Source organism: Aquarana catesbeiana, linkage group LG02, assembly GCF_042186555.1.
Source record: "Aquarana catesbeiana isolate 2022-GZ linkage group LG02, ASM4218655v1, whole genome shotgun sequence".
Classification (NCBI taxonomy): domain Eukaryota; kingdom Metazoa; phylum Chordata; class Amphibia; order Anura; family Ranidae; genus Aquarana; species Aquarana catesbeiana.
Genome location: NC_133325.1, coordinates 385,246,264 through 385,259,947, shown reverse-complemented (window position 1 = coordinate 385,259,947; position 13,684 = coordinate 385,246,264). Strand labels below are relative to the sequence as shown.

General features: G+C 43.8%; 1 protein-coding gene across 7 annotated transcripts in view; it reads right to left on the bottom strand.

Annotated features, from left to right (window-relative positions):
* The window catches only part of RAD51C (RAD51 paralog C), a 191,372-nt gene extending 178,788 nt beyond the window's left edge, over window positions 1–12,584 (bottom strand). For 4 of the 7 annotated variants that reach the window (XR_012241640.1, XR_012241641.1, XM_073615160.1 and 1 more), the window contains exons 1-2: window positions 12,397–12,584; window positions 5,903–6,134 (exon numbers count right to left, since the gene is read on the bottom strand). Coding sequence is in view for 5 of the 7 variants with exons in the window: in XM_073615160.1 (XP_073471261.1) it covers window positions 5,903–6,134; window positions 12,397–12,514 (350 nt within the window). In the remaining 2 variants the exon portion in view is untranslated. Of the gene's footprint in view, window positions 1–5,898; window positions 6,135–12,396 lie in introns of those variants that run through there. The other 3 variants (XM_073615162.1, XM_073615163.1, XM_073615164.1) reach the window with 2 other exon arrangements.
* Between the last annotated feature and the right edge of the window lie 1,100 nt (window positions 12,585–13,684).

The window sequence follows — 13,684 nt, the reverse complement described above, 5'->3', positions numbered from 1 at the left end:
AGTCTTCATAAATAGACAAAACTCTTAAAGTGATTGGAAACGATCACTTTATAACACAACCCATTCAGTTTAAAATGGAAATGAAACATGTTTGTATAAAAAAAAAAAAAAAGTTATTTGTAATGTTTTTTTTTTTTTTTTTTTTTTTATAAGTGATCACATTTCTTCTGTTCTCTGCTGCAGAGGAGCTGGAGAAGCAACAGTACACTGAGCTTCCCAGTGAAAGGCTGTGCAGGTGAGGGTCATTTCAGGACAAGTCTGATCATTGGAGGAGAGCAGGCTGAGTTCCCAGCATAGCTAGAAAACTGAGCAGGTTGTGCTCTCCTGCTTAGCGTGGTCAGTTTTTAGGAGGAAAGCAGGAGGGACTGGCAGGAACACCAGGGATTTCACACAAAGGAAAGCAATACAAAGAGAACAGGACACTTTCTCATACATGATATGGTACAGCAGGCTCATACCAAGAATGTGAAGTGTTGGGGTAACAAATGCATTAAATGGTTATTATACAATATGGTATTTCTTAGGGCTACTATCTCTTTATTTCCAAATAAAGAGATAGTAAAAATAAAAGCATGCTCTAAGAATGGAATGAAAGTGATACAGAAACCATTTCAACTAGTGAAGCGCTGAAAAAATATTGCATCCAATATAACGCTTTATTAACACCAGCCTGCAGCGTTTCCGTATACGGATTGGGGTCTGTTGTATGCCAACCATGAAGAAAAGTGCTTTAGCACATCACATGGTTTACATTTTTAAAGTGTCATAAATGGTACCTTATTAAACTTGCCTGCACAGCACATCATTGCTCTGTTGTGGTGTGAATAAAGCGACCCGTGTTGTCCTTGTGCAGTAAAATGCAGGTCATAACATATAATGTGAACGAACCCTAAGGGAAAATTGGTTATTTTTCAATAATTAGGGAACAGGTACTTCCATTCAAGCACACACGGCATAGGAATTCTTGGACCAGAGCAGCCATATACTACCGGTAGTTTTTTTTTTTGTTCAAGACATCTCTTTGATGTTTTGTACTGTAACTACACTATAGAGAAGATAAATCCTTTGAGGGGCCTAGATCTGTCCACATTTGTCCAGCAGGTTTATTTATATGGTGACCTTGAAGAGGATGTAGAGAATTAAAGACAAAAAACTTTTTTACCTCTCTGAAGGAGTTTGAATGTCTACAGTAGTGTGTGTTGGAAAGGTGGGGGTGTTCCAGGCATTAATAGCATCTTACTGATCAAATCAAATGCTATTATATTGTAAGTGTGCTAAACGTTATTGAGGCCTGGATTTCCCATAGAAGAATGGGAAATTAAGATGTGCTGTGGCTTGATCCGGCAATCAGCTTCTGTCCTATAAATCAGCCCCTATGTAAAGAAAAAAATCAAGTTAGACTTACCGGTAACTTGTTTTCCAGGAGTCTTTCAGGACAGCACCTTGAGAGCGTGGCTCCACCCACTTGACAGGAAACACACCTCCACCAAACTTTAAAAGGAGGCTCCTTCCCACTTATCATCAGTAGTAGTAGAGAACCTCCGGCCCAAGCTGGAACACATAATCAGAATATGGTTAGTCACAGCATAGTAATTTAATACAATAAGGGCGGGTTGCTGCTGTCCTGAAAGACTCCTGGAAAACAAGTTACCGGTAAGTCTAACTTGATTTTTCCCTTAACGTCTTTCAGGACAGCACCTTGAGAGGATAACAGAGACTTACCCACTTAGGGAGGGACCACAGCCTGCAAGACCTTTCTGCCAAAGGCCTGTTCACTGGCTGACAGAAGATCCAGCCTGTAATGACGGACAAACGTAAGGTAACTTGACCACGTAGCCGCCCTACAAATCTGATCTGGGGTGGCACCAGCCATTTCTGCCCATGTAGTGGCCTGAGCCCTGGTAGAATGCGCTTTAATTCCCAGCGGGGGAGAGAGCCCCGACTGAGAGTATGCTGCTAGAATAGCTGATTTAAGCCATCTAGCTATAGACCCCTTAGAAGCTTGTTGGCCCTTCTTTTTACCCGAAAAAAGTATAAATAGAGAATCCGAGGATCTAAAGTTACTTGTTACCTCCAGATACTGTAATAAAGTCCTTCTTACATCCAAATTGTGGAATTTGCCTTCTTTTTCCCCCGAAGGGTTAGAGCAAAAGGTTGGCAGGATGATCTCCTGCGACCTATTGTGTGCTGACGCTACCTTTGGCAAAAAACCCGGATCGGTTTTAAGTACAATCCTATCTGTGTAGATAGTTAAAAAGGGTCTCTTAACAGATAGGGCGTGCAGCTCACCAATTCTCCTTGCTGACGTTATTGCAACTAAGAACAAGGTCTTAAGAGTAAGATTCCTTAGAGAGATTCTTTGTAGTGGTTCAAAAGGTTCCTTTGTAAGGGCTTGCAGGACCACTGATAGATCCCAATTGGGAAAGTGCTTAGCCGGAGCTGGTCTAGATCTGGTAAGTGCCTTGAAAAATCTTATAACCAAGGGCTCAGAAGAGATTGGTCTTTCTAGAAATACTCCCAAAGCAGCTACTTGAACTTTAAGGGTGCTGACTGACAATCCCTTGTCTGCCCCCTCTTGAAGAAATTCCAAAATTGACACTAAATTTTTTACTTTTCTCTTAGTCAAATGACAAAAAGAGTTGAAGACCTTCCAATATTTAGCATAGATTTTTCTGGTCACTATTTTCCTACTGGAAAGTAAGGTAGTTACCAAGGGTTGTGACAGACCTTTGTTTCTTAACAACTGCTCCTCAGAAACCAGGCCGTGAGGCTTAGACTGGCCACTCCCGGATGCTGTATTGGACCCTGTAGGAGCAGGTCCTGCCGGAGAGGCAGCCGCCAAAATGGTTTGACTGCCATCTGTAGAATGGTGGAAAACCATGCCCTCTTTGGCCAAAATGGAGTAATTAGGATTACTGCCACCTTCTCCCTCTGTATCTTCCTTAACACCAACGGGATAAGTTGGAAAGGAGGAAATGCGTAACCCAGATGGAAGTTCCAGGGCTGGATTAATGCATCTGTCCCCTGGGCCTTGTCGTTTCTGTGAATAGAGAAAAATACTGGGAGTTGTGTATTTTCCTGTGACGCAAATAGGTCTATTTGCGGTTGACCCCAGGCCCTGGTAATCATTGCAAAGATTTCCGGATTCAGGCTCCATTCTGACTCCTGAATCCGCCTTCTGCTTAGATAATCTGCCACTACATTTAAGGTGCCTTTGAGGTGGACTGCTGATAAGGACCGAACATGCTTTTCTGCCCAAACCAGGATCTTTGAAGCTAGCAACCGAAGTGTTTTGCTTCTTGTACCCCCCTGTTTGTTTAGGTAGGCTATGGTAGTGGCATTGTCTGAGAGGACCCGGACATGAGAACCTTGAAGGATAGGAGAGAAGGCATCTAAAGCTAAGGCGACTGCCTTTAGTTCCCTCCAATTTGAGGACCTCTTTGCCTCTGTCCGAGACCACATTCCTTGCGCGAAGTCTTGGTCTAAGTGAGCTCCCCAACCCCATACACTGGCATCTGTCGTTACCACTTTTTCTATTGGAAATGACCAGAGCAGGCCTTCTGACAGATTCTCCTGTCTTCTCCACCACCAAAGTGATCTCTTGACTTTGGTGGGTATCTTTATCTTTGCTTCCAGAGATTCTGACCTGTGATTCCATATTCTCAGGAGAAAGCTCTGGAGAGGCCTGAAATGTAACCTTGCCCATTGAATGGCTGGTATGGTTGCGGTTAGGGTTCCTAGGCATGACATCACTTGTCGGACTGATAATTGCTGGCTTGCCTGCAAGGACGCTACCACCTTCAGGACTTTCCCCTTCTTCTCTTCTGGGAGAAAAATCTTTTGTTCCCTTGAACAGATCTGATATCCCAGGAATAGTATTTTCTGGGCTGGAACGAAATTTGACTTCTGCATATTTATGATCCAACCCAGGGTTTCTAGATGACCTCGGGTCTTTCCGAGGTTGTCTAGCAGTCTTTCCCTGGAGGGGGCAAAAAGGAGTAGGTCGTCCAAGTACGGAATTACCGCAATCCCCTGCATGCGAAGAGGTGCAAGCGCTTCTGCCATTATTTTTGTGAATATTCGTGGGGTAGAAGACAGGCCAAAGGGGAGGGCCCTGAATTGCAAGTGCAGAACCTCTTTTCCCAAATTTATCGCCAATCTTAGGAATCTTTGGGAGTCCGCTTGAGCTGTTGATCCATTTTTTTATCCATGGGGTCTTTTAAGATCCCCATGTCCTCAAATGCTAGATCAGTAGATCTTGACACTTGAGAAAAGGCTGCATCAAGTTTTGGAACCTTATTCCAAAGAGCTGCTGGGTCTTCATCAAAAGGGAACCTTCTCTTATGAGCCCTAGAGAAAAATGGTTTCCTATCAGGGTCAGCCCATTCTTTTCTGATTGTTTCAGAAATCACTGCATGGACTGGAAAGGTACGGGACTTAGACTCACTAAGCCCTGCATACATCTTGTCATGTAAAGACATCTCCTTATGCTCTTCCTCAAGGCCTAGAGTAGCATAAATAGCCTTTAAAAGGCCATCCACTTGATCCAAAGACAATTTATACTTAGAAGACATATTTTCCAGCTCATCACTATCCTCATTCGATTCATTAGAATGGGATGGGGAAAGCCCTTCCCGGTTCAGAGGACCCATTTCCGCCTCTACTGCCGGGACTAACAGTGAGCCTTGAGAGGACTGTGAGGTAGTGGGCTGACTTGCAGATGGATAGGTGAGTGAGGATCTGAAGGATTGAATGGTAGCATCCAATTCCTTTTTGGCAGATGCGATTAGATCACTGCATGCGGAAGTGGTTTCTTCCCTCACCAAGGAGTCAATACATGCTTGACATAAAGCCTTTTTCCAGCCTTCATTTAACTTAATTTTGCATGAAGGACATTTCTTTCTAATCCCAGGGTCAGAGCTCTTGGCCTGCCATGATAAGGGAAAAAAGAGAGAGAAAAAAGACAAACCATCTTTTAGAGTCAGCCTGATTACTCAAGGTTGCTCACCACAGGTGCACAGTGAGAAAAGCTATCAGACTCATGTGCCCTGACAGGCCCCTCCGCCACCAGGGGGAAAAAATACCCTCAAACTTCACTAACATTTAGAGAGAAGAGGGCTAGAGAGAGACCCCACAGTAAAGCTGAGCAGAAACTACAGTCTGCTCCTTACCTGGGCCTTGCTGGTGCCTGTGCCACTCGCTGCGGTTCCTGAATCCATGCTGAGGCAGCAGCGTGATGTCTGTGGCGAAAACGCCGGTTCCGGACTCCAATAGCACCTGTGCGCCGGACCGGAACCAGCAATAAATAAGCACCAGACCTATTCCTCCCTCCTCCCCCTGCGCTTCCGGCGGAAATGACGCCTGGCGCCTGCTCCATGGATGCCGCCCCACTTCCGGATACCTCACATCCGGCGGATGCAGTCCTCTGACTGCCCTTCCCAAGATGGCGGCGGCGTCAGGGAAAAAACATGTGCAGGCAAGAAAAAAACAAACAGAAATGCCTGACATGCCTGACGCCTCTGCCTGGGAGCAGCAATACCCGGAGCAGTCCTGGCTCTCCCCGAGCACTGACGAGGGAGAAGGAGCCCATCCACCCGGCACCCGTAAGCCTGTGGAAAATGGGAGGAATTGGCTCTCCTGAGGTAGGTAAAAATAGTGGAGTAGGGAGCCTGTTCTCTCAGGACAGAACCTTGAGAGCTCCAAACTCCCACATGTGTTCCCGCCGGAGGAAACACATAAACTGATGATAAGTGGGAAGGAGCCTCCTTTTAAAGTTTGGTGGAGGTGTGTTTCCTGTCAAGTGGGTGGAGCCACGCTCTCAAGGTGCTGTCCTGAAAGACGTAAGGGAAAATATGTTGCACGCTACAGTATGGAACCAGTGTGACAGATCAAGCTCATTTACCATAACTGTGTCTTTCCAACACCAGGGGGCCCACAAATCTCAGTGATCTTTCCCAGTGGCACGCCTCCCCCAAGGATTTCATCCAAGGCTGAGCAGAATGTGATGATACACCCCTGAGCTTGTTCCTGTTCAAGCAGTTCCAAAGTGGTATGCTTTAGTATCTGTGAATCACTGCCTTGTCTTTTCAAAATCTGCAGTGCTTCCTGAGCAGCTTCTTCAGATATCCCAGCTTCTGTTGGCCAGAAAAAAACAAATAAATGCTAGTTAGGAAAACAGTAATATGATAGATCATACAGTCATTTCAGAATCAGGAAACAGTTAAGTAAAAACGTATCTTTACCACACATCTAGTACTGTATTACAGGGAAGTGGAATAATTGGTACTGTTAATTAGGGATGGGCCGAACACCCCCCGGTTCGATATGCACCAGAACATACCGAACAGGCAAAAAATTCGACACACGAACACCGTTAAAGTCTATGGGACACGAACATGAATATCAAAAGTGCTCATTTTAAAGGCTTATATGCAAGTTATTGTCATAAAAAGTGTTTGGGGACCTGGGTCCTGCCCCAGGGGACATATATCAATGCAAAAAAAAGTCTTAAAACGGCCATTTTTTCGGGAGCAGTGATTTTAATAATGCTTAAAGTGAAACAATAAAAGCGAAATATTACTTTAAATTTTGTACCTGGGGGGTGTCTATAGTATGCCTGTAAAGTGGCGCATCTTTCCCGTGTTTAGAACAGTCCCTGCACAAAATGACATTTCTAAAGGAAAAAAGTCATTTAAAAGTACTCGCGGCTATAATGAATTGTCGGGTCCGGCAATACAGATGAAAGTCATTGAAAAAAACGGCATGGAATCCCTCCCCCCCCCGGGTCCATTACCAGGCCCTTTGGGTCTGGTATGAATATTAAGGGGAACCCCCAACCAAAAAAAAATTAAAAAATTGCGTGGGGGTCCTCCCAAATTCCATATCAGGCCCTTCAGGTCTGGTATGGATATTAAGGGGAACCCTGTGCCAATTAAAAAAAAAAAAAAAAAATGGAGTAGGGGCCCCCCTCAAAATCCATACAAGACCCTTCAGGATTTAAGGGGGACCCCTACGCCATTCTTAAAAAAAATTGGCGCAGGGTTCCCCTTAATATCCATACCAGACCTGAAGGGCCTGGTATGGAATTTGGACGGAACCCCACGCAATATTTTTTTTTAAATTTTGGTTCGGGGTTCCCCTTAATATTCATACCAGACCCAAAGGGCCTGGCAATGGACTGGGGGGATCCCATGCCATTTTTTTCAATGACTTTTATCTGTATTGCCGGGACCAACAATTCATTATAGCCGCTAGTACTTTTAAATGACTTTTTTCCTTTAGAAATGTCATTTTGTGCAGGGACTGTTCTAAACACGGGAAAAATGCGCCACTTTACAGGCATATTATGGACACCCCCCAGGTACGAAATTTAAAGTAATATTTAATTTTGATTGTTTTACTTTAAGCATTATTAAAATCACTGCTCCCGAAAAAATGGCCATTTTTAAAACTTTTTTTGCACTGATAAATGTCCCCTGGGGCAGGACCTGGGTCCCCAAACACTTTTTATGACAATAACTTGCATATAAGCCTTTAAAATGAACACACTTGATTTTTCATTTTAATGTCCCATAGACTTTAACGGTGTTCCGACGGCTTTCGAATTTGCCCCGAACAGCGCATATCGTTCGGTGTTCGCAGAACATCCAAACAACCAAAGTTCAGCCCAAACTCATGCTCGGGCCGAACCATTCGCCCATCCCTGCTGTTAATACTATACTGTCATTTATATAGTTCTATTACATCTGTATTGTCTTGAAGAATCAAGTGTGTTCATATTGTTCATTGTCATGGGTGAATTCTGGATACAGCAAGGAATGATCTTTTGGCTCTCAGCTACACTTTCTAAGGATCTTTGAGGTCAACAATGAAGCTGAACCACAACCCAGTCAGCAAATCATAAGACACACATGAGCAGTTGTTACTAATTATCATGCCATGTAGGGTTGGCTTTTATACACTTCAATACAGGGCACTTTCACCCTTTTCCTGCCCAGGCCAATTTTCAGCTTCCAGTGCTGTCACACTTTAATTGACAATTGTGCGGTCATGCAACACTGTACCCAAAATACATTTTTATAATTTTTTTTTCACACAAATAGAGCCTTCTTTTGGTGGCAGTTAATGACCGCCGGGTTTATTATTTTTTGCTAAACAAAACAAAGACAGAAATTTTTAAAAAATAATCTTTGATTAATTTAGGCCAAAATCCATTCTGCTACATTTCTTTGGTGAAAGTAACCCAAATCACTGTATATTAGTCTGTAGGAAGTTATAGAGTCCACAGACTATGGTATATACAGTACAGTGGATATAACAAGTCTACAAACTGTTAAAATGTCAGGTTTCTGTGATGTAAAAAAAAAAAAAAAATGAGACAAAGAAATAATTTCAGAACTTTTTCCACCTTTAATATGACCTATAAACTGTACAACTCAATTGAAAAACCAACTGAAATCTTTTGGGGGGGGAATAAAAACTAAAATAATGTGGCTGCATAAGTGTGCACACCCTCTTATAACTGGGGCTGTAGTAATGTTCAGAATTAAGCAATCACATTCAGGCCGGGTTCAACCTGTAACCCGCTGCGGATCGCACAGGATTGCTGTGCGTCCCTGTTCCCCGTTTCAGGGACGAATCAGGGCTGATTCTATCCCTGAATTTAGCCCTGAAACTGAGCCAAAGACGCACAGCCTTTCTGTGCAGTGCACTCTGCAGCCGCAACGGAGATATGTGAACCGGCTCCATAGGGAGCCAGTCACATTCTCCTGCTATGCGAATTGGATGCGGGGAAAACCGCATCTAATTCACATAGAAGTGAACTCGGCCTCAAACTCTTGTTAAATAGGAGTCACTACACACCTGCCATCATTTAAAGTGCCTCTCATTAACCCCAAATAAAGTTCAGCTGCTCTAGTAGGTCTTTCCTGACATTTTCTTAGTCGTATCCTACAGCAAAAGCCATGGTCCGCAGAGAGCTTCCAAAGCAACAGAGGGATCTCATTGTTCAAAGGTATCAGTCAGGAGAAGGGTACAAAATAATTTCCAAGGTATTAGATATACAATGGAACAACAGTGACATTACCAAGAACTGGACGTCCCTCCAAAATTGATGAGAAGAAAATTGATTAGGGAGGCTGCCAAGAGGCCTACAGCAACATTAAAGTGGTTGTATATCCCGCTTTCACATTTTTACCTACAGGTAAGCCTATAATAAAGTGTACCTGTAGGTAAAATTAATATCTCCTAAACCTGTATGGTTTAGGAGATAGTGACCTTGCATGCAGCCGCTGACATCAGCAGCGCATGCGCTCTGAAGGTCCGGACTCCCACACGCATGCCCGTGAATAACGTCATCCTAGCGGTGAATACTAGCTCATTATGTCTTTGCCTTACAGGTTTTTTTTTTGTGGGCATACAATTGCTTTAAAGAAATATCTGGCAAGTACTGGCTGTGTGGTACATGTGACAACAATCTACCGTATTCTTCATATGTCTGGGCTATGGGGTAGAGTGGCAAGACGGAAAACCTTTTCTTATGAAGAAAAACATTCAGGCATGGCTAAATTTTGCAAAAACACATCTGAAGTCTCCAAAAAGCATGTGATATGGTCTGATGAAAGGTTGAACTTTTTGGCCATGATTTCAAAAGATATGTTTGGCGCAAAAACACCGCACATCACCAAAATAACACCATACCCACAGTGAAGCATGGTGGTGGCAGCATCATGCTTTGGGGCTGTTTTTCTTTACCTGGAACAGGGGCCTTAGTCAAGGTAGAGGGAATTATAAACAGTTCCAAATACCAGTCAATATTGACACAAAACCTTCAGGCTTCTGCTAGAAAGCTGAACATGAAGAGGAACTTCATCTTTCAGTATGACAATGACCCAAAGCATACATCCAAGCCAACAAAGGAATGGCTTCACCAAAAGAAGATTAACGTTTTGGAATGACCCAGCCAAAGCCCAGACCTGAATCCGATTGAAAATCTGTGGCTTGATCTGAAGAGGGCTGTGCACAGTAGATACCCTTGAAATCTGACAGATTTGGAGTGTTTTTGCAAAAAAGAGTGGGCAAATATTGCCAAGGCAAGATGTGCCATGCTGTGATAGACTAATACCCAAAAAGACTGAGTGCTGTAAAAAAATCAAAAAGGTGCTTCAACAAAGTATTAATTCTGCAATCATATTTTATTTTTACTTCCCTCCACCTAAAAGATTTCAGTTTGTTGTTCAACCGAGGTATACAGTTTATAGGTCACATTAAAAGGTGGTTGTTTTCTTTTTACGTTTTTAAAACATTTTTTGCATACCGTCACCAGTGCAGTACAGCCTCGTCATATAATTGGTGTGGCGGTGATCAGGGACACTGACTGGTGAGAATATGAAAAAAAAAAAAAAAAAATGTAATCACTTATTTCAACATTTTTTTCCCTCTCTTTTACAAATTTTTCTTTTCACATACTGTGACCAGAGCAATATAGTGTTACCATAGTAACACTGTACTACTCTGGGGAGGTGATCAGGATTTTTTTTTTTTTACACACCATTATTGTTTATGACAGTGAATATAAACAACCATTTTTTACTGAATCAAATATTGTTGTGATTAGCTGTGATTGGTCCTGTCTGTATCATGTGATCAATCACAGGGTGTCACTCCTGTCAGCTAAGAACAGGAAACTGAGGCTATAATTTGCACAGGCTCACCAATATTGGACAATAGAAGATTGGAAAAACATTGCCTGGTCTGAGGAGTCTCGATTTCAGCTGCAACATTCAGATGGTAGGGTCAAAATCTGGCATAAACAACATGAAAGTATGGATCCATCCTGCCTTGTATCAATGGATCAGGCTGGTGGTGTAATAGTGTAGGGCAGGGATATGCAATTAGCGGACTTCCAGCTGTTGCAGAACTACAAGTCCCAAGACACTGACAGCCACAAGCATGACACCCAGAGGCAGAGGCATGATGGGACTTGTAGTTTTGCAACAGCTGGAGGTCCGCTAATTGCATATCCCTGGTGTAGGCGATACTTACTTGGCACACTTTGGGCCCCTTAGTACCAATTGAGCATCGTTTAAACACCACAGCCTGAGTATTGTTGCTGACTATGTCCATCCCTTTATGACTACACTGTACCTATCTTCTGATGGCTACTTCCAGCAAGATAATGCATCATGTCACAAAGCTCACATCATCTCACCACTGGTTTCTGGAACATGACAATGAGATCACTGTACTCCAATGGCCTCCACAGTCACCAGATCTCAATCCAATAGAGTACTTTTGGGATCTGGTGGAACGGGAGATTCACATCATGGATGTGCAGCCGACAAATCTGCACCAACTGCGTGATGCCATCATGTCAATATGGACCAAAATCTCTGAGGAATGTTTCCAACACCTTGTTGATTCTATGCCACGAAGAATTAGGGCAGTTCTGAAGGCAAAAGTGGGTCCAACCCGGTATTAGCAAGGTGTACCTAATAAAGTGGCCGGTGAGTGTACAGAAGGCAGCACTGCAAGCTAAATGTGACAGCAGAAACAATGTAATGCAAAGCATCACTGTCACAGCAAATGTACTTCCTTTGCAGCTTAAAGCGGTTGTATACCCGCACAGAAAACTTTTTAAAAACAAAAAAACCTGTAAGGCAAAGGCATAATGTGCTAGCATGCAGCACATACTAGCTCATTATGAAATACCTTAGAATGAGGCCTTGGCATCTGATCCCGCTCCATGTCGAGGGAGCTGACGTGTTTTCTCAGCATTTCTTCCGGGTTTGCAGCTCCGGCGCTGTCAGTGGCCAGAGACGCGATTACGTCACTTCTTCCTGGCGAGGTTCGGCAGCGTCTGCCAGACCTTCACAGCGCATGCGCCGCTGATGTCAGCATGCAAATCTCCTTCACCGTACAGGTCTCCTCTGTACAGGTTTAGGAGATATTCATTTTACCTACAGGTAAGCCTTATTATAGGCTTACCTGTAGGTAAAAAAAAAAAAGGGTATGCAACCACTTCAAGAGGGGGGCAGCTGCGCCCCACCCCCTGTAAACGAGGCCTAAGAGACAGGCAGACATGATACCCATTAGAATACCCGCAGCCCCTGGAACAAGTGCCAGATATCCCAGGAGGCTGCGGGGAGTAGATGTCCTTCTCACCTAGACAAGAACACAGGAAGAATTCCCCAGAAGGGGATTCAATAGTTAAGCAAGTTGCTATTCTGAGAAAGAGAGGTTGGATAATGGTTGAGATGGCTACAAATGGCTGGGGAGAGGTAATGTCTGCTTAAGCCAAAGAAGTAGCCCAGCTAAGGCAACCCCCACGTTCCCCATGACAAGTCCTGATGAGAAAAGTTGCAGACAAGCGTCCATACAGGTGACAGCAGCATTTACCTCCAGCCACTTCACTGACTGCCAAGTCTATGACATCGTGCAGTGTATGGAAGCCTGCAGCCACCAATCTCGCTCTGATGGATGGAGCGATAGGAAAGCTGCCCACCTCCCGCTGCATACCCTGCACCGATCTTCCCTGCAAACCGCCGCCAAATCACCAAGCCACGCCCACTAGAGGGCGGGGCCGGCGCTTCCCAATACAGCGACACTTGAATACAAAGACGTGACTGTAGTTCGAGCAATTCTGTTCTGACCGTTTTTTAAGTTCGCATTAAAGTATGGAAACCCTCATTCTAACAGAAGAAGTAGCTTTATCATTGTCACAATGTTACATTGCTGGCTGTGGCGTGTTCTGCTATTATCTTTAGGCGGGTCTTCGGCAAAATGGCCGCCTCGGCCAGGTACACGCAGACACGATGGAATGAGATGACGTTCTCTAGTGACAGGAGATGTACCCGCGCCTTCCAAAGGTGTGACGACGGTGAAGAAGGGTGTTGGTGGCTGAGGTAACGGTAAAGAGATGGAGGGATGCTAGAAGTTGCTATCTGCCTAGAGCAGAATAAAGTGACATGTTGGAAACTATTCTCACGCAGCATTTGGGTAACCCCCCAGAAATTTCCCTTTCTAGTGACCAATACCGACTGACCTCCACCACAGCAAATACCATCAATGTGTGTAGAATTATTCTCGCCTGCTATGTACACCTTTTTAAAAATGATTTTTGGATAGAGTAGGAAAAATTTGGCAAACCTTTTTTGAAGTTTGGACAAAGCGGAGAGGAATTAATACCTCTGCCAGGTTTTTATTGCTGTCTGTGTCCCTGTTACGGAGATTCTCCTTCTCTCTTTGTTCTGTTTACTATTATTGAAAATAAAAGGGGATCCCAAACTTTGAGTAGACTTCAGAACACTAATAGATGGGAATCTTCCACTGGGGGACAATAGTTGTGGAGACTACCGGGGATTGTCCTCATCAGGGATGTGAGCATTTACTACTTGTCCAAGGGACTAAATCGGGGTCCTAATCTACTTGTCCCTCATGACAATCTACTTGTCCTGATAAAAAAACAATTGCCCCAGAAGGTTTTACCCCCTTAATGACCAGGCCATTTTTTGCGATACGGCACTGCGTAGTTTTAATTGACAATTACGCGGTCGAGTAACGCTGTACCCAAATTAAAACGACGTCCTTATTTACCCACAAATGGAGCTTTCTTTTGGTTAAATTTGATCACCTCTGTGGTTTTTATTTTTTGCGCTTTAAACAAAAAAGACCGTCAATTTTGAAA